This window comes from Nestor notabilis, unplaced genomic scaffold (assembly GCF_000696875.1).
Source record: "Nestor notabilis isolate BGI_N333 unplaced genomic scaffold, ASM69687v1 scaffold3685, whole genome shotgun sequence".
NCBI classification, from domain to species: Eukaryota; Metazoa; Chordata; class Aves; order Psittaciformes; family Psittacidae; genus Nestor; species Nestor notabilis.
In genome coordinates this window covers 12,638-34,323 of record NW_009927721.1, presented here as the reverse complement: position 1 = coordinate 34,323, position 21,686 = coordinate 12,638, and the positions used below count along the sequence as shown (strand labels likewise).

The following is a 21,686-nucleotide window of genomic DNA, read 5'->3' as shown; positions in this document are numbered from 1 at the left end:
AGCAGGAATACTCCTGGCTAGCTTAATTTCTTCATTCGGAACAAAATGTGTAGCAATCCAGAACAATGAGGCAAATTATTAATAATAATGGTGAAAAAGTCTTTTAAACTGGTCATAATTAATATACTGGCCAAAAGATCTAGTAGCATTATTCCACACCCTGACCAGCATGCTCATGCATTCCTTGAGAATCACCATCACTCTTTGGCCAGTTCCCGGTCTTAGACAAGGAGGCATCATCGCATTCATCTTACTGATCAGGACCTAACATTCCATGACCTTTCAGACATGGTTATCTGTTTACAGAAATAAAAATACGGCTCTCAGTAATAAGAAAAAGAATGCATACTTGCCCCCAGAGTCTACAGCTCCATGTTAATCAGATCGGACCCCAGATAACTGTGTGATACATTATCTGTGCATGTGTTGTACACAACAGACAATGTGATTCAGGGCAGTATCACCTGACACATGTGGTCTTAACAGAAATGCTAAAGGTCCTCCAAGGGCTTAGAATTTAAACCACAAATAAACAATCCATAAAAGATTAACAACATAAATTACTAATGTCTCCAGTATAAACACATTAGGGTATCAGATACATGATTTGATGTCTGATTTACAGGTAATAAAACATCCCAGAACTAAAGTCAAGCTGAAGGATAACTTAAATAAATGCAAGAACTCTGTGACAAGGCTTCTGGCCTTCATTTTTAGAGGGTAAAAATGCCAGTTACTTAGTACTGCTGCAGTGTTCAAGGCTGGCAATATAACAGCCCCTTTTAATATTCAATTTTCAATCTGAATTTAGGAGATATCTTCTGTATGCTACTGGCATTTCAGCTACCTTCCCAGCTGAGATACAAACTTTTATTCACCAGTGAGTTGTGCTGAAATCCCCTTCTAATGAAATTTCATAGGAAAACCTTAAAAAAATACATCCATTGGATTTTTCAGGTGGAGGTAGTTCAAAGCATTCCTTATTCTCTTGTTTATGTTAGAAATGGTAAGAACTGCACAATACCAAATGGCTTGTAAAACAGGCACCTGGACTAGAAACATTTCCCAGCCCTCCATCCCCACAAAGTACATGCAGTCAAAACAACAGTGAAGATGACTGTCAGATATTAATAGATTATATTAATTAGGGAATTCTGAGAAACCTCAGAAACTAGGCTGGAACAATTGTTAAAATAGTCCTTGCCTACTTTAATAGTGACAAAGATAACAAGGATAGAAAAAAATGAAAACAAAAATCAAGCTTTGTATTAATGCAGCTTCAGGTGTCAGAATATGGGGTTTAATTTAGGTATTCCGCAGGAGGCCCAACCCTGAACATATTCTAGCCCACCTCTAGAGAAGCTTCTGTTCTTAAGAAACCCACGTACATATTTATCAAGAATCCCAACTGATTTTAGAAAGCACATGAGTATTTGCAACACCTGCCTCAATTCTCAGTGTATTTTTGTCAGCTCTTCAACACTGTGTTTACTTACATGTTGGGTTCCATCCTGGGATATTAGTGCTACTTGTTGACCTAATCCTGACTGAGTAACTGTAGCAACCTGCGCAGAAATTACATCTTCTCCATCTACACCTGTCACATAGGTTATTTGGGAACCTTTGAGAACATCTTCACCTTGACCTATTTGAGACAAAGAAGGCAAAAGGGTGGTTTACATACTCTAGGTGCTGCCAGGGAAGCAAATGACAAGGATTAAAATGCCAGCCTGGTTTGAAGGTTTTAAACACTCCAACAGAAAAATTCTAGTGGAAAGAGGAGGAAAATAAAAGCAAGTCAGAAAGTCTGTTTTAGGAACATGGGGTATAATCTTTTAGCAGTGAGTTTTAATACACAAATACTAAAGAAAATATACATTGAGTTTATAAGCAAATTTTGAAATGGTGACAAACATTTCAAATTAATTCATTAAATGTTAACCTCTCCATACAAGATGCTTCAAGCAAACACAACTGGCAGCTTTTAAAGAGTTATTAATTAACAAACATACAGAAGAACACAGTGATGCCTTTGTGTGACTTAAGTTCAGTATCTTAATAAATGTTTAACCTTAGCAAATGAATCTTATCATTCCCTTAAAAGGAACTGGATTCCAGCAAATCTGCTGGAGGCATTCAGTGCAGTTTCCCACCTACATATAAGAAAACAACTTCTTTGGCCAAAACAGTTTCTGCACTTATTTCCGATCTTCAGTCAAATGTAAAAATCACAATTTGACAAGTGGTATTTGTCCTATCACAGTACTTCCTTCAGTATGATCTTTAATAGTCATAGGATTCAATACTCATGATACCATGAAAAACATTCTAAGGAGTACTGATGCAAATGAACTTATTTTCATCTTTGCTTCTAGGACAGTTTACAGAAAGTACTATTAACCACAGCAAAACCAGCACAGCATCAGCATAGCGCAAAGACAGATTTTCCTTTTCTTAAGGCAGTGCCTTTGCTCCTGCACGAAAGACTGTCACCAACCATGGTGTTCTAGAGACACTCTTAGAAAAATACCTAAAAAAAATCCAGTAGCTTGCAAGCATAAACATTGTAGATTCTCCCAGGTCCCTCCCCACATTTGTTTTTATAGCAGGTTTGCTGGGACTGCTTCTCAAATCTCTCTTATCTCCAGGACTGCTGTGGGTGAGTTTATGATCTGGTCAATTACTCTCTCAGTTTCTACCAGGCAACCAGTCTGGTTGCCTACCAGACTAAAAAGTCCTACAAAGAAGTTAAATAACTTTATTAGGTGCTTCAGATTTTTAACTACGCTTTCATTTCCTTGGTTATAAAAAAACCCAGTAAAATATTATCCAGCCCATTTTTTTTTACAGTACAAGATTCCAAGACTGAAACTCTAACCTGGAGGTGGCTCAAAAAAGGCCTCTTGTTCTTCTTCAATGGGCTCTGTGTCATTGTGTGCTGTCCGCTTGTGCATAGCAAGTGTAGAAATCTGCTTGTATGTTTTCCCACAGTGATTACAGTTATATGGTTTGGAATGAGTATGTACAACATGATGCTTGTATAAACTGGAGTACTCTGTAAAACGTTTATCACAACCAGGAACTGTACAGACATAAGGCTTCTCCCCTATATGAAAAAACAAAAGGCATAAAGAGAACTTTATTCAGGATGCACACTAAAAATTGTCAACAAGTGATATTTGGTGACACACCTTCGTTACCAACCACAGACCAATTTCAAAGGCAACAGTGAAGATCAAGCTCACAGAGTTGCCCACAGAGTTTACCAATGCAGCTTCTCACTGTCTTCTTATAAGAACAATTGCCAGTAAAAGTTGGGCCCTTTTTTCTCCATTCCATCTAAAACATCCTTCTGATGAAGACAGAAGGATACAGGCTGAAAGCTGCAATGTTGGTTTGGCATCGTATTGAGATTCTTGTTCTTTATTACTGGAAGCCCCATACTTCCCCTCAATAATCAGGTATGTTGATACCCTAGTACAATTTCACTTACTTTTGAGTCTTTAAGCTCTGAAGAAAGCTTATGGGAAGCATATGTTTAAGTAACTTCGGTTTCATATAAAAAGAACTTTCATTTAAAAATTAATGAAAAAATACCAAATTGCATTGTGAACTAAAAAAATAATCTGAGATACAAAACGTACCTCTATGAAACCTGTCTGTGCTTCCATCAAATAAATAAGGCTACCAAGATGATACAGCCATCACTGGCTTTTACATTTTAGAACCTTTGAATCTGTGCTGATTATTTCTGCTAACGAATCAAGTTGGATGTGTATTTTCACCTCCAGTCTATATAAAGGTTTTGACCGCTGCTCCAGCAGCAAGGAAAATACAGCTGGGATGAAAGGATGACTCAAAATGGTGAGCCGAAGTCATGCTCAGACTTGTACTTTACTGTTATTTATTTAAGAAGCAGCTCATAATGGAGGCAAATCCCAGAACTATATAAGGATGTAGCCCAATGTCCACTGAAGACAAAGTTTTGCATTCATTTTAAAGAACTATCCAAACCAAAATTATTCTGCCTTGACAGCAAGGCAGGAAACTTAACTGCTAAACTGTCCTCAGCTCAGGGTAGACAAGGCCCAAATAAAAGTGCCAAGCCAGGTCATATAAAAATGACTAAACCCAATTACAATGCACTGAAACTGTTCAAAAGGAGAATGACAGAGTCTTTCCCAAGCAGATTCCACTTCAAAACACAAAACATCACTCATATACCTGTGTGTATTCTCACGTGATTCTTATAGTTAGTTGCACTGGCAAAAGCTCTCCCACATCCTGGCTCTGTACAGTAATAAGGCCTTTCGCCTGTATGTGTCCTGATGTGAACCTTTCTAATATTAGATGTTGTGAATGACCTGCCACATCCTTCAAATGGACACTTAAAGGGCCTTTCACCTGAAAAATAAAGAAAAAACGGCACCCATGCAAAAGTTATAAAAGAATAAAAATGCTAAGTTACATTTAAGACTGAATGTAGGAATCTAAAGCTACCTAATTCTCTCTTTGAGACCCTCAGTCGGAAACACCATGAACATGCCACTGCGGAGTGTTCTACTGTTTAGCCAAAACTGTCAAAATTCGGGAAAATCATACAATCTGTAAACTAAATTATGAAGTATTTAGATCAGTACTTTGTGATGCACAAAACAGACTCAGTTGCTTGTATTAGCTTCCACATTGTCCATATCCTAACATGTATTTACCATCCCCCCACTCATTACCTAAAATAAGTATATCATAACATTTTTACATTTTGAACTTGTAATTCATAAAACTAAAAAAAAAAACAAAACCACCCCAAACTCAAAAACCCTTCATGATTTAACGTATAACCAAGATAAAAGTGGATTAGTGAAACTCATTATAGAAAGCACTCTTTAAAGAGAGCCCTGAAAATAATTTCAAGCCCCCAGAGAAATCACAAATACAGGTTATTTTAAAATAACTCTATTAATGTAATATAAATTTAAGCACAATACCTTACATCATTGCACCAAAACATTTAAGTAGATAAGGCCAACCCCTGTCTAATATCCCAATACTCCTGACCTTGCAGGTCTGTTAAAGCGCACAGAGCAGGAGAGTGAAGGGGGTTAACTGTGCTGTCCTGTTGTAATTTCACACTTCCTAGAGCTATGTACATTCCACCCACTGTACTGCTTACCAAGGGGAAGAATCTGAGAGCCAGAGGAGACAGATTACCACTACAGACATAACATTAAATACTTACAGACAGAAATAAAAAACAAAGTCCTGATAGAGACATTAGTACCATGAAACTCTAAAGTAGTTAGCTCCTTGGCACAGGAAACTATAATTCATTCCTTAGGGCAGCAGCTGCTTCAGAAGGTTTTTCAGCTTCCTGCCAAGGCAGTGTGTGTGTGCATTAAGCATACACGCCTCAGTGTTGTGTTACCATGGCTCCCCTAATCCTTGCTTCAGCACAGGATCTCAAATCAAGCTTGAAAGGAGGAGGGCTGCAGAGTCAACCCTGCCCAACAACAGACCCTTCCTTAGAAACTAGACCAGAAGATTCTTAAAGAATGCCCGCAAGAATGTCGTCCAACCAGTTGGTGAAGCCAGCCTTTTAAGTTTCTAATGCACTTGTTAGAAAAGCGACCTGTTTCCAGGTGACAGAGATTTCCAGCACTAGAAATGCAAAGCAAGTCAGAAGCCTTCAAGCTCTACCCCACAGCAGCTGTGAGGAATCATCCACTGCAGCTTTTCTGATACTAGAATGGTATGTCTAGGGAAGTCATGGAGGAACCTGGGCAAGCATTTGATGGCAACAGGAAGTGAGACTGGACTGCCAGTGAAAAAGAGAGGGGAAAAAACACTGGCTAAACTAGGCAGAAAATGAAGGAAGTGCTAACCCTGCTCTACGTGATAAAGGAATGCAAAGGTTTGGGAGCCCTGTGAGAGTGGGCAGAGTCCAGACTTGCTTCCATGAGGTACACTGTTGGAGCTTGCACAGGGTATGAGCATACACCTCTCCATCCATCTGCTCAAAGGACTCGGTGCAATTTTCCCATTTTTTTCTGGTTTCCTGAAACTACTCATACATCTAAAAAAAAGACACCCCTGAACTCTACTCCCTGGACTGCTGGGAGTTTATGACTGTATTACTAATATTGTTTAAATGTGAAAATGGTTACACATGGCTGGCTCAAGTCTTTTGTCTCCACTGCTAAATTACATGGAAGTGATTAAATTATCATACAACTTCTGTGGCCATAAAGAAGTAAAGAAAACATTCTACAGCTAATCGAGTTGTTGTCCATACTATGGAAGTCTTCCAGTTCACAGTCTGTACTTGATGTACTACATAATGTCAAACAGTTCTCTTCTAGAACTGAAAACAGGTAACAGTTTTCTGTCTTCATCCTGATGACCAATTTAACATCAAAACAGCACTAATCCCAACAAGACTGTCCTTGGATATGAAAGTACAGGAAAGCAGAATTTTTATTGCCTGCTTTTGTCCTCCCCTGCATTGTTCTTTTTAATTTGAGGAAAAAATATTGCTTTTGCTCTTTTTTCCTCTCTAAGATTCAGAAAGTTCAGTGGAAAAAAAATGTTGGTATTCTAGCAGGCAAGTAAATATACTTAATTGAATAAGTGACAGGTTATTCTTCCCTACATTTGAGGTTTGGGCGGTTTTTTTTCCTTTTTTTTTTGTGGAAATTCATTTACATATGTGTGCACCCATAGGGTTGGCCTTTGTAGTGTATACTGTCTGGAATTTATTGATGTTTTGGCTTTCAAATGAATCTTTTTTAGACAAAACGTAAGATGTTAATTTTTACGGATTTGGATGTTTTGACAACAGCTGTTTTTCTGTGACATTTTTGTTCGTTTTTCTGCTGCAAGAAGGGAGGTCAGGGTAACAACAAGCTCAGAACTGTTGACCTTCATGAAGCTGGCATGCAAGTTATCTTAAAGCACCAAAACTGAAGAACACTGCCATTTCTAAGAGGCAAGCCATATTATTGAGGAAAAGTTCCTTGTTCTGTTACAGCTGCAAATGAAACTGTAAAGGCACCAAGTAACTCAGTGACAATGTAAGTGATACACTGACAGAAGTTAGTGCATTTGCAATAGCAGTGTAAATGCTTAAGCACTATTTCCAAGAAAAGCATGCTGGATTTGCAGTAAATGCTTACCATGCTGAAATGCTGTTTTGCTCACTGGGCTTCAGAAAGAGAATATACACAGGCTGATTTCATAAGTATAAAGTCACAGAATGATCAAAGAAAACAAAATCCACCTAAGTGAATTAACAAAAAAAAATAAAGAAAAAGGAAGGGTGACAATAGTACCTGTGTGGGTTCGGATATGTTTCTGCAGGTCTCCTGACGTCTTGAATGATTTGGTGCAATTTTCTTCTGTGCACCGATAAGGCTTTTCACCAGTGTGTGTTCGGACATGACTTTTTAACCCATACCCTGAATATCAGAAAGGATGTTATAATTGTATAATCACAAAATTAGGATATCATAAACTACCACCAACAAAAGCTGTGCTTGCCATTCCACTCAGGAAGCTCCCTAGTGAGTAAAATTTGCTCTTTCAGTCCTCACAAGCTCTTTGTTCTACCATACAGAGCAGCAGAACTCAAGATACAGTTTAAAAAGTCTTTCATCCTTCATCTATGAAGAAATTACACTTCCATAATGCTTCTTCCCTTCGAAATGATAAACTGTAATGATTATAATGTAGACAGATATGTGTTTTGTCTTCTGAGGAAGCTGTATGCTCTGTATTCCACCTACCTTTTAATCTCTTACAAGTACTGTCATTAAAATGACATCTAATTATTTGCTTATACAAAAATCAGTGCCATTAATGAAGTCATCACAAAACCCACTACTGTTTTACTATCCAGGCTTTAAACTCTAATTATTTTAAACCGTATTATTAACATCATCACACATAGATGCCAAATGATAGCAGTCATGGACACCCATTCCCTTTAAGATTACTCTTAGGAACTCATAGTCATCAAGAACTCTACCAATCTAAAGGAAGCTTTGGATCAGGCCCTCTGTAAATTATTTTACAAAGAGCATTTTATCAGGATTTTCCTTTCTGCACTTCCCTGAAAAGATCACAACTAAAGAATCCTCAAACAGCCATTTTAGAAATGTTCAGTCTGTTGCATTCAAGAGTATTTCATTATACAGTTTTGAAATCTGTTTACAAACACTATGCAATTAAACTTGGGTGCAACCGTTTTAAGGGTGGTTGTTTCCCCTTTTGAACTTTCTCATCAGTATTTCTTTTGCTTGTTTCTATTCAAGGAAACAGTACTTAATGTATTAGCTCAGATTAAGTTATCTTAAAATAGTACCTTAAGGGGTTTGTTGCTTTGTGGGTTTTTTGGGGTTTTTTTTGTTTTTTTGTTTTTAAAAAAGACCTTAACTATTCCAAGCATCATGCTAATTTGCATTCGAAGTAAAAGAATAGAATTTGAAGCAAGTTTTGTTCTTTCACTTTCTTCCATATTTCATTTTTCATAACTGCATTTTGCATAATAAAATTCAGTCTCAGGGAGAGCATCATTTATAAGCAGATTAGTCTGTACAAAATGTGGAGTTTATTTCAAGAGGAACATCACTCTGATACAAATTCAATAAAGACCACTTAAAGCAGCTTCTTCCATCAAAGTTCCTTTTAAATGTGGAGGAGATCAGGTATTTACCTCATACTAACAGGTTCAGCTTCTTATCACCTCATTTAATTTATACTTTTAGTTAAGAAAGGACTATTTTTTCAAAAATCTGACTCTGGCATGACAGGTGAGGAAAATGTGAGGGAAAATGTCAAGTGTTTCAAGTTATTCCTCCTTCAGTAACTAAGAGTTAAATCCCCTGTCCTTTCTACAGTAGCTGAAATTATGACCCTTTTTTTTTATTGCAGTTCTCCCAACCAAGTTCTTAGCAGTTTAAAAAAGGCAATATTAACAACTTACTTTAAACAAACACTAGCAAGCAAGAGGAGGTAGTGTACAAAAGATTACCTGTTGCAAAGGCTTTCCCACATCCAGGATGTTCACACTGATATGGTCTGTCTCCCGTGTGTGACCTTTCATGCACCTGTCGAGACATCCAATATAGTTACTTAATGAAATGTTGTATTTGATTATTTCAGCACAGAAACAGTTCATTCACAAAGCAAATGTGTTTTATTTCTCTTCCTAAGATTCACATTCAAGTGTCTTCTTTTCAAATCAGTGATAAAAAAAAAAAAAAAACCAGAAAAAAAATATAGTGACAATGTTTTTCCTAAAACTAAATACGTTTTTATCCAAGGTCTAACCCGATCCTTTCAGTCAGTTTTGCAAAAACACACATCTGTAAATACACACAGCTACAGCTGTTGTAGCTGTAGCTACAACTGTAAATACATACAACTACGCTGAAGACAGTATGCAAACATGCCTCAGAGCCCACTGTGATTTTTTCTACTCCACTGAGCGCTTCTAATGATCCTCTTACATTTGATGAAACCTCTACAGCAAGGACACAAATTTAACACAGGATCCATAGAGTCAACTACTCACTGACTCCAGTGTTTTGTCAGAGACAAGGCAGCACTGCAAGGAGTTTACTTCATTGGCGAGTGATCACCTCAGCCTAAGCTGGAATGTGAACAGCTCTACACCCTCACTGTTTCAATAATTCCTTTACTGAATTTAAAAAAGGAAGTTTCCACCTGTAAAGAAAAGATGCTCCAGCTTTTCACTTTGAACATTGGATTGTTTTGGAGAGTTAAACTTTGTATTGCGATGGTAAAATCTTTCGAGAAAATCAGAATTTTGCAGGATCATGCATATACTGGAAGTAGATAAGGTGAACAGTGGATTTCAGAATTTCTGGGACACTGCTTTTAGAAACTATCTCAACAAGAGACTTCTTACATGCTGGCAATATAGGAGCCTAACATGATCCTACACCTGCTACTGTCCAAAATCACTGAGCAAAATCAGCAGAGCACCTAGGACAACCAATTACTGTAAAATCAATCCAATAAACATTTGACAAAACAGCACACTTATGACTCTATTACTTTTAACCACATAATCAGTAAAAAAAAATAAAAATAAAAAAATCATGCCTGCAAAGTAACAACACTCATTTTACATCTCATCACCTTAAGATGGTGAGCTGTTGTGTATAGTTTTCCACAGCCATCATAGTCACAGCGAAAGGCTTTCTCTCCACTTGGCTGAGATTTTGCAGTCACTCGTGTTCCATGTCCTTGCAAGACAATCTTAAGTTTAAAACAAAACAAAACACAATGGATCAGAAGAATCACACATTTCATTTTGTTATCAAGCCACAGCTGATTCTGACAGGTTTCTTTTCTCTCTCTCTCTGCTATACCATGTATTTCTCAGTCCTCAATAAAAAATAAAAAGCATAAGTTCTGATGAAAGGAAGGAAAGAAACTGTAAAACGTATTTACTTGTAGATATCTAATTTAAATCCATGCATTAATTAGCCAAATAATAACAAAGACAAAATAATTTGAAATATATGCCCATTGGCAAGATGACCAAATTAACAGACAGAAGAGGCTTAGATTACATTGGATACTGGATCCATTCCTAAGGGAGATTAACTATAAATCAGACCACCTTCAAACATAAGTTCATGCATAGGCCAATTAAATGCACTTATAATAAACACTTTTTGAAAAAGAAGGAAAGCATTTTGCTCTTTGTCAGTGATGCATGTGTTTTGATCAACCTAACTGGAGCAATTTGAGCTAGGTTCTACTCTCCTTTCTGGCATGACACAACAGGAAAATGTACAGAACAGCTTTGTGATGCAAACCCCATTTAAAGGCTTTTTTGTACAGACTGAAGAAAGAGGCAGAAGCCCAAATGTAAACATTTTAATACAACTGTATACAAATCAATCAAGACTATTTTAAAAGGTCTGTCCTTCTTTCAAACTACCCCTCTTTTCTTATGGAAGAATGTGTTCAGAGTATCTCTAAGGATGGAGATTCCTGAAGGCTTCCCCCAGCCTTCACGCTTCCAACTAATTCTTCTTATTAAGTATGAGGTCCAGCAAAGTGTTTCACCTTGCCAGTGCTCAATAACCTGCTTTAGGTTACCAGTTGCCACCCCTGAATTCCAGAAAGCTCCTCGATTTCACGTGCCCTGTTGCGGTTGTTAAAATTCCCCATGAAAAGGGTTTAAGGTGGTTAAAATTCCCCATGAAAACCTGGGCCTGTGAACATGAGGCTTCTTACAGTTCTCTGAAGAAAGCCTCATCTTCTTTCTCATCAGGCACTCTATAGCAGACAGACACCACAATGCCACGCACTGGTCTGCCAGCTAATTCTGACCCATCGGCTCTTGACTGGCTCATCACCTATCCCAAACCAGAGACCTATGCAGTCCTGCTTTTCTCACATGAAGAACATCTCCCCCTCCTCTCCTTCGCCCCTGCCGTATTGAAGAGCCTGTATCCATCCATCGCAGCAATCCAGTTATCCAAACTGTCCCACAACATGTCCCTCATCCTAACAAGAGAGTAGCCCTGCAATTGCACATAAATGCCTAATTCCTCGTTCAGACAGACCAGATATTTGATTGAGAACAACTTCCTATGGATTCTTCAGGGAGGATGTGCACTGTTTCCTTCAGACTGTTCTTAAAACTAAAGATGTAAAGTCAAATGTGAAATTTTTAACCAATTGAAATGTACAACTCTACCACTTCAGAAAAGCTTCTCTGGAACAATGGAGAAAAACATAACCTCATGAATCAAGAAACCCATTACTAATACTACTGTTTAACATATGATATCATGAATCACAAAAGTCACTTTAATACATTAAAGATCGTGAAGAGGAGGCTTGGTTGAGAACCTGCACTTGAGTATTGATTTGGTTTTCCTGTCAGTAAACCTGCTAGTATTTCTTTGTTGTTTGGGCATATAAAATACGTATAAAGTTGCTAAGATCTGCTATAAAGCTGAAGTATGCCAAAGTTTAAAAGAAAATGACAACAGTTCTATAATCAACGTGCTAATATCTGTAAGGAAATAACCAGACATAATTTTAAGATTGACACAAAGAGGAGGGACAAATAAAACAAACAGAACTCTTAAGGAAAAGATTAGTTGAACACTATGAGCTTTGTTTGTAGAAGTATATGTTTCTTCACAAGACATGATTTGAAGATTAGTAAGAAACCAGTTAGCATTATCATTCAGCAAGGACAGATATAGTATTAAAATTACTATTCTTAGAAGAATATACACGCTAAAGAAACAAAAAGAAAACAGATGTTAGAAGGCACAAAGTCAGAAGAATGTAGCAAATAAATCACCTTTATAATAATGTGAAACATTGTGAGGAGCTGTGTACTTCAAAATATATTTAGCTAGACAAAATTTAACTCCCCGCCCCAAATCTTAAAAGAAATCACAAACGCATCCTGAATTCAGACAGGTAACACAGGAGAACAACAAAGGTAAAGATCTGATATGATTTTTATATTGTGTACACACAAACTTCAGTCACATGATTCTGCTTTTATTATGAACAGATGGTTATGGCAGGTTTGAAAGGTGTGTGATATCCCTTTGGGCACACATAGTCTTTTGTTTTCACATGCAGAAATCACACAAAGGTTTTATGCTTTTATCCTTTGATGAAAAGCCTAACCACATGCAAGTTTGAACGACTAAAAAGTATGACATCTGTTCTGTTCTTGTGTTACCTGTGGACTTAAAACTTTATAAATATACACCTATTTAATACCATATCTAAATGTAAGACTATTTTATCCAAAGTAATATATTATTTCAGAATGAGTCACCACTAGGTATCTACTTAAATCAAGACATAAACATGATTAAGATTTTCTTACATAGCTGATAGTTTTGGGACCCTTCAGTTGGTCAGAATTTGAGACTAAGCCTCAATGCCTTTTGAAATACCAGATATTGTTTTGTTTGGAACATATAATGCTCCATAAGATTGGCACATTTCCATGTGGCATCCATGTTGCCATACACGAATAAGATAAAGCCACCTCCAGATTCGCTATGTTTTGGGGCTGAGCCTGAAATCAACATGTAACTCAACAACAGTTACAGGTAATTTTGCTTAATAGACTCTTATTTCCGGGTAAAACAAACCAAGATCTTATCTTACTCTTCCTTGAATCTTGCATTTTGTCGGGAGTTGTATACCTATTCCAACATACAAGTGTGCAGAACCTCTAGATTTCTTGATTTCATGAATATATTCCAATACCATAAATAATACACATACTAGCTATTCTCTCCTTTCACAATCGTGTCACACAGGCAACAGTGGAGTGTCTGCAGCTTTAAATATTGTGGGACCTAGCTTTAAAATAAAAATTAAGAATAGACACTTTTGAGATAACTGTCACAGGTGAGCCTATAATTCTTCCTTCCACAGATACTGTGTTTTAACTTGGAAGATATTTTTCCTCCTTGCCTAGGTCACCACCTCTTAAATTAGACCAAAAAAACCCCAACAATGAAATGACTTTTCTATTTCTGATTGTCATTTAAACATGTGAGGGAATAGAGGGTTTATTATTGGTTTTGTTGTTGGTCATAATTCTTTAAAGCCCAGAATATGTTTTGCTTTGTCATTTCCTTTAATAAAATGTTATGATGACAAATTACATTATTTTATGAATCCCAGGTAAAAAAAAAAATCTTAAGAAGTTGCACCTGTATTTTCCATTGCCCTTTAAACTTTTAAGTTAATGTTTTCACATTGAAAAGGTTTTTATACTGCTACATACTAACAATATGAATACAAAGAAATGGAAGTATTTTTCTGCTGCTTTAAGCATTCACTAGGAGCAACATTCTTACCTACTGATAACTTACAAAATCTGCAATAAAAGTCAGGGGCTCTAACAGGGCAAGTGGAATAAAAAAACCAAACACCACCAAAGAGAGAACAGTCTCTCTTGAGAGAAAATAATTCATTAATTGAGTCAGCATTGTTCTGCTTTAAAGACTATATAAAGTCAGTTCATTCTCTGGAAAAGAACTTCCGAAATACTTACACCCTTACTGATAAAATGTTCAGGTCAGGCTGAAAAATCTTAGAAATCCAGATTAATTTTTAATTGCCTTTTAACAGAAACCCCCAGAAAACAGTAATCATTAGAAGACCTTTTTTGAAATCCTGTGAAAGGATCTTGTGAGAAATATGACCTATCTGTATAGGTTTGAGATCTGCAATGCCTGAAAGGTAGCAGCAGACCCTAGTTCACAGCTACATGGCACTATCATGCACATTGCTGGGTAAAGAAGACACAAGAAATGCATGTACTGGGCTACATACCTGCATTTTTTTATCTTGTTCATTTTCACCTATCATTCCTGTGCCAGTAACACTGTCATTTCCATCAATAGACACCTGAAAAACAAAGTTGAAATGGAAAAAACCATTTACATGTTATTTTTATTCATCTGAAAAACAGAGGGTTTATTGTTTCATAGCTCTCTAGCTCCCTCTTGAAACATGGTTATCCTATAGTACATTAACTTACATGGAAATCACCACTTGTAGCACCTGCATTATAGAATATGTAAAATAAGCATCTCAAACATTAAAACAAGGTAGGAAAAACTGCAAGAACAAAGTATGTTAAATTAATAGACTGAAAGAAGTATTAATTAATTTAACAATACTTAGGTCTGACAAAAAATAAAAAGAAAACGTTTACTTTTATCATAGGAATAGATCTCTACACTCTCTGTTAAGCAGAATTTACTTGTTTTGAACAGCAGAACTCCTTTGTAATCAAAATACGTAAGACACTGTGTTACGTCTTAATTTGAAATTACAACAGCTAGTCGAATTAGTCAAATCACAACAGCTAAGCAAGACTTGAGTATTGATCCATAGGTTTATGTTTTAAAAACAGGAGGAGAAAAGTACTGTTGCTTTCCAAGGAGTTTATAAAAATATTTGAAAGAATATTAGATCTTCATTTGAAACTTTTATTTAAACAAAAATACAACTACCCAGTTAAAAAAAAAAACCCTCACAAACTCTCTCACAAACATTAACTCAAATAATAGTGTCTTATTAGCCACTGTAGAAAAAACTAAATGATACTTTATGTAATTTCCTTCATTGTCTCTGTATTGAGAAAAGGCATTCACAATACTCTCTGCATCCATGACACTCAAGCCTGAGCCTGTTGTACCTAAATCTAGTCTAAGTGATTTTATTTTTCTCTGAAGTAGCTTAGCAGGGACACTACCTCTGTTACTCTGGTACACTTAGGCCCTTTCACTAAGGAGGTCATAGAAGCCTCCTGCGGATGTTAATGGTTGTGTAAAGTATCTTGCTCAAAGCATCAGCTACCAACATTTCACTTGACTGAAGATGCACTTGACCCATAAGAGGTTTTCAGGCTGTGCTATCTTTCTAAATATAGATGACGACGAATAATGTACTTTCGGCAACTTTTAGCTAAAACACTAAAAAGTGCCCACGCAGAGGCAAGTTTACATTACAGAGAGACTGCAAAGACAGTCTGCAAGCAGGTAATTCTCAGGTGTTTGGGTTTTGTTTTGTTGGGTTTTTTTAAAAGGAAACAAGCTATTTTGGGGCCTTCTCCTGAAGAAGTTTTGAAGGGAGGGGAGAGAACCTGCACAGACAGGAGACTTTAATCACTTTATCCTGAACTTCCTATTGTTTGTTGAGAAACGAAATGCTGACATGAAATTAAAAGTTCATCAATGCCACTTAAAACAAATGATCCAAACAGGATGTGCATGCGTATGTATGGACATACACAAATCCCAGGAACTGTACTTTGCCAGCAGCTGGGATATTGCAAGAAACAGCCCATGGAAGAAAAGTATGTGTTTTTAAACTCTTTGCAATTCCATTACATGTCTTCTGAATGTATGTTCATTGAGAGCAATACTCTCTTTCCTTGGTTGCTTTGGGAAGAAGGTGGCAATGACTTAGTCCAAAATTAAGAGGACTCTAGTTTAAAGTCCTCTTAGCCAGATAGTAAAGCAAGGGACAACGAAAAATGGAAATGTTTCACCACTTCCAGTGAGCTTCTGTGTAGTCTTCCTGGATCCCTTTGCATGAACTCTCTTACAGATTCTTTACACTAATCTTGGGCAGCCTACCGATCTTGGCTATTTCTCCCTGTAGGACAGGGGAACAGAGAAGAACCACCATTCTCCAAATCTGCCTTTAAAATTTTCTTCACCCTTTTAAGTTTTGAAGAGAAAACCTTTGAAGTTAAAAAACCCAAGACACCCAATTTTAAACCTCTTTTTTTTTTTTTTTTTTTAATATTGGGAGAATACTGTAAGGATTCCAAGGAAGATCTTTGAATTTCTCCTAAATGACCGTGTTAGATACTAAAGAAAGATTTAGTCTGCCTTTAATTAAGAACATAAGAACACCTATACTGAGTCAAACTAAAGGTCAATCTAGTGCACCATTTTGTTTCCAACAACAGCCAGTAGCAGATGCTAGAGAAGACTAAAGAGCAGATCAAGCATATAGTGATGCATTCCCAAAAATATTCCTCCAACCTCCAAGCAATTTGTGGCTTAGGAACTTCCTGAACTAGAAATCGCATGTTTCTACCTAATAGCCCTGGATACATATTTCTTCTATGACTTTATCTAATTACCCTTTGAATCCAGGGATATATTAGCATCCACAATATCCCACAAGCAGTTGCATGGTTTAACTTTGTGCTCTTTGAAAAAGTATTCTTCCCCTGTTTTTCTTGAACCTGTCACCTGAGATTTTCCTCTGATGTTTCCCAGTTCTTACACTGGTGATAAAAGACAATGACAAGTCACTACTCTTCTTTGTGCTACTTAGAATTTTATAATATTCTATCATATACTTACTTCATATATTTCATATGTTTGGTCATCGTTGTTGCCCCTTTCTGTACCTTTTTCAATGTTTCTATACCAGCTGCTATGAAAAGTATATATTGCCTCACTATGAAGCATACACAGACACGGAGTAGAATCACAAAACCACATTTCTCATTTTAAGAGAAAGACAGGATTGTGACAATTCAGCTGTTATTTGCTTTTGTATGTAAATCTGGCGCAATACTTGGAAACTCATTTCTACTGACTTTCCCCGAGAGTTTCTAGCAGTACCTTTCAGAACAATGTTCTCAGATAAAAGCTTAAAGAAAACAAACAGAATTTCTCCTAAACCCACACAAATACACTATGGAAAACAAATTCACATTACAGAATTGAAAAAAATACATGCTGAGATAAATAGGAAAAATAAATTTGCATTTCTTCTCTTTCTTCTTCACCTTCTCAAAACAGAAACGTAATTACAACAAATCATGATTAACATAGCTCCTTGTTAAGAAGGACAAAGATATGATTGATTTAAACCTAAATTAAATAGTAGCTAGGGAAGGTGTAAAAGCTTGTCACTACTAACCTTTTAACTAACTTTTATTTTATGAAATGTTAAGGCATAGCCAAACACAATACAATCTGACCGGCTCTTAGGACCTCTCAATTATACCAGAAAGAAGCATAATGGAAAGCATAGAGTATAAGCCACTTAATTATCCTAACTGGCCTTCTCCCAAAATTGACGATTTTCAGTGACACTGGAGGACAGATTTTAAAATATATTCTACTTGATTTATTCCACAGCAATACAAGCACTGATGGCAATCATCCAGCAGTGGGTACACTGCTAAACTATAAAGATATGGAAGTTGCACCACCCATTATTATACTTACATCATGCTTCAGAGAAGTCCAGTAAAGTGGATAACATCAATTCTGAGCATCACGCTACATTTTACTATTGAAAGTATGGATCAAATAAACTTTTTCCAAAGTCAATAACTAATCGCCTGGTTTACACATCATATCATGCTCTGTCCTTGCCCAGTACTCCAGGCCCTGCTCTTCCCAATGCAAAGGGGAAAAAAAAAAAAAAGCCAGCAATAGTGCCTGAACAAGAATAATTTAACTTTGTCCTTCTTTCCAACAGTGTCCTCTCAAGAGACTCCTTTCCAATACTGTATTTTAGAGAAAATTATTTCTTAATTATAATTTTAATTCTTAGATCACAACTGGCTTTTGCTGCCATGGATCTTATGATGCTATATTAAACCTTTAAGGATAGAGAAAATGTTTTTCAATATACCTTAGCTGCATATTGCTCCAAAGCACTGATGGTATCTGGGTCAATGGCAGCATCTCCTGTATGAAGACCTGCCACTGTACCATCAGCTTGAATGGCTAAAATGGTATCCGACTGTGGCATTTGCACTGTGTGGTGAATGTAGGCAGTAGTACCATCCTCCAGCTGGACTGCTTGTAACGCACTCTGGTCGTAACTGTCTGAGAAACAATATTACCAAGTGTTACGAAAGAAAACGTATAGCAATGTCTGCAGGTTACACAAGAAACTACTGCTGTTCAGGAAATGTCTCCTAAAGTCCTATATATGTGTGAAATATATAACCACTACAGATGAGAAACAAACACTTAAAATATTACTATGAATAGCACTGATTAAACTTTTTCAAGACAACACCTCCCATAGCTTTATTTCAGCATGCTTTTATAAAAGTGCAAAACTAATTTTATATCGGTCTAGCTTTATCTACAGAGGAAACCAGGAACACAAATATGCTTTCCACCCGTTCCCACCCATAATTTAACAAAAATAATGTAATATGTATTCTGATGTCAATACATCAGATTTTAGCATTCATAAATCTGATCATTTTAAGAACAGAACGATGCAAATAAGCAAAAAAAAACCCCACAAAATACAGGATGACTTTTAAGGAAGAAATTCTTTATTATATTCTCTCCTTCTAGTATTGCTGATTGTAGAATGTAATTCTTGTCACACGAGTTTAAATAGACTTAATATATCTACTTTCTGTATAGAAGCAGTACTAGTTCCAAGGCTAGTGTAACTATTTTCTGCAGAAATCTGAGCTATCATTTAAAACAAATAATTTGCATTCTTGACTGTCAGCTGCAATATTTTCTGCCCTACCACCTAATGGCAAAATCATCAACCTTTAAAACGTAAGTCAATCTCCACATTCTTTAGCTCAAGAGAGATTGATACTTACCTGCTTTCTCTTCTCATTTTCACATGCAATTATTGCTGAAGTCTGTGCGAGGGCTTACATTTTCTACTAACATGACAAATACTTAGTTTAATGAGATTCTGGGCTAAAAACCCGTGAAATAGGCCAGGTTTGATTCTGTAACTGTTATATGAGGCTCAAATAAGGAACTGAACCGGTCTCATTCTGACAATTTTCAGCTGTCACAAAGTAAAAGCAACCAGAAATCTTCATCAGGAATCAAACTAAACGACATCATAGTCTAAAAACAGTATCATATTTTATACTGCTGAAGTTCTGTTGAACTCTAATGTAATAAATCACACTTTAAAAAAAAAATTACCTTTCGAGGTGTGATGAATAAATGCTGTAGTTCCATCCTCCAGCTGAACTGCTTGTCCATCTTCCAGACGTAAGCTGTCTCCTGTTTGGAAGAAAGAATTACAATGCTTCAACAATAGTTTGGTAAGTCCATTACCTGGAAAGATTAAACACTAAATACCTAGGATTACTATGATCTCTTCACAACTGTTTCCATTAAAATAAGCTATTATAATGACCATTAATTACTTAATATAAATATTTATCAGTAATACACTAATCATAGAATCACAGATGGTTTGGCTTGGAAAAGACCTTAAGATCATCTAGTTTCAACCCCCCTACCATGGGCAGGGACACCTCGCACTAAACCATGTCGCCCAAGGCCCTGTCCAACCTGGCCTTGAACACTGCCAGGGATGGAGCATTTACCACTAAATATATTTTAGAATATACTTCTTGTATTATTACACTTACTGCTTTTAGGCATGGATACGTGTTGAACATAAGCAGCAGAACCATCTTCTAATTGAATCACTTGTCCATCCATTAATTTACCATCTGAAACACACAATTAGAATTCTTAAAAAATATTCTGTATAACCCATCACAGTTTAAACACACAGTTGGTACTTTCTGGATTAAAATATCAATAAAATATCACTGAAAAAATAATGTTTGGTAAAGACTAAGGACAATATAACTATAGACAGGCTTTAAAATTCTGGGATAAGAAACTGGAAAAGGCCTGATGTCTCATCTAGTAGGTAGAATGTTGATATTTGGGTTTGAAGTGTAAAGATCATCTCTTTTGTTTGACTTATGTTCCACATTTCATACTGCATCTCACTAGTAGCAGAAATAATTACTTATTTTACAGTATTACTGTAATACCTGTAATTCCCATCTGGAACTGGAATTTCATAAACATTGTACAGATTTTGCCTGACTTTACAATCCAAAGGGGTTTACAATCCAAAGACAGGATCAAAAAGGGAAATCTGACATGAATACCAATCAGCTTGTAGTCATTTACCTACCTTTAGAATTGTGCTGTATGTAAGCAGTGGAGCCATCAGCAAGGGTAACTGCTTGCAAACTTACACCTTCCATGTTTTCTAAGTTGTCACCATCTAGCAAGGAAAAAAGTTAATATTCACTATTACCAGTATCAAACCCTAAATATCACAACTTAACCACCTCTAGAAGTGACTGCATCCCCTTAAACCATAATTATTTAAAAAATAGTAATAGGAAATGGGTCTTACTTGCTATTTTTTTTGAAACTTAAACATACATCAGGGTCCTATGTTCAAGATTTTGCTCTGTAAAAGTGACAGCTACAGTGTTACTTTCCTTAACTAAAAAAGTTACAATGACACTGAATAAATAACTACAAAGCTGAGGTTCTAGGAGAAATAATGATTAGGCTACCTATGCTAACAGTGCAATAACAATATATATATACTTGCATTGATAACTTTGTTTTGCACTCTACTACCTGTCATTAGTAACATAAATCTCTGTAGAGTAAAACACAGATTTAGGAAAAAGTTTTTAATCACGTAAAATCATAATGAAGCTGTCCGAAAACATCAAGTTTAAACCAGTCCTGGATCAGCAATCTATTTTAAAACTCAACTTGTTTAATACATACTTAGATATAAAAGGAAGTTACAAAGGATAAAACAGTAAAACTATAGTGAGAATAAAGTCAGATTCTGTATTTCCTACTTTGGCTCATTTATACTCCTATTACGTTAAAATATAATTTCAGTTCAGAATTAGTGAACTTAATCTTCGTTAACTAAGAATAATTTCTGTTAGATTTTTCACTTAGAATACACTACATGGGGTTTAGAGTTTTATCTAAATTTCAAACAGAAAAAAAAACCCAACAATGTAAAGAGATTTTAACCTGAAGATTCACCTTGCACAGCTACAGCTTCTGTTAGACAAAGAGTCACATGCTGGGCCTCCATTCCTCCTCCAGAAAATTCAGTCATTCCCTGAGAGTCTCGATTTATCTGAGCTAATAACATTGTCTACCTAGAAAGAAAGTATTCACAAAACACAGAGAGAAAATTTAAATACAGAACCAGAAGTAAAAGACAATCAAAGTTTAATTAGATGTTTATACACAGCTGCTACAAATATTTTATGTTACATTCCACATAAAGAAGATGCAGTGAGTAATTGCCTTACCTGAAAAATA

General features: G+C 36.2%; 1 protein-coding gene across 1 annotated transcript in view; it reads right to left on the bottom strand.

Annotated features, from left to right (window-relative positions):
• ZNF143 (zinc finger protein 143) overlaps positions 1 to 21,527 on the bottom strand; it is a gene marked incomplete at its 3' end in the record, with an annotated part of 23,597 nt that extends 2,070 nt beyond the window's left edge. The window contains exons 1-12 of the mRNA XM_010014161.1: positions 21,402 to 21,527; positions 20,512 to 20,604; positions 19,949 to 20,032; positions 19,494 to 19,574; positions 18,208 to 18,404; positions 14,365 to 14,439; positions 10,162 to 10,281; positions 9,029 to 9,104; positions 7,329 to 7,454; positions 4,225 to 4,404; positions 2,879 to 3,106; positions 1,497 to 1,645 (exon numbers count right to left, since the gene is read on the bottom strand). Of these exons, the coding sequence (XP_010012463.1) occupies positions 1,497 to 1,645; positions 2,879 to 3,106; positions 4,225 to 4,404; positions 7,329 to 7,454; positions 9,029 to 9,104; positions 10,162 to 10,281; positions 14,365 to 14,439; positions 18,208 to 18,404; positions 19,494 to 19,574; positions 19,949 to 20,032; positions 20,512 to 20,604; positions 21,402 to 21,513 (1,521 nt within the window). The remainder of the gene's footprint in view (positions 1 to 1,496; positions 1,646 to 2,878; positions 3,107 to 4,224; positions 4,405 to 7,328; positions 7,455 to 9,028; positions 9,105 to 10,161; positions 10,282 to 14,364; positions 14,440 to 18,207; positions 18,405 to 19,493; positions 19,575 to 19,948; positions 20,033 to 20,511; positions 20,605 to 21,401) is intronic.
• Positions 21,528 to 21,686: the final 159 nt, after the last annotated feature.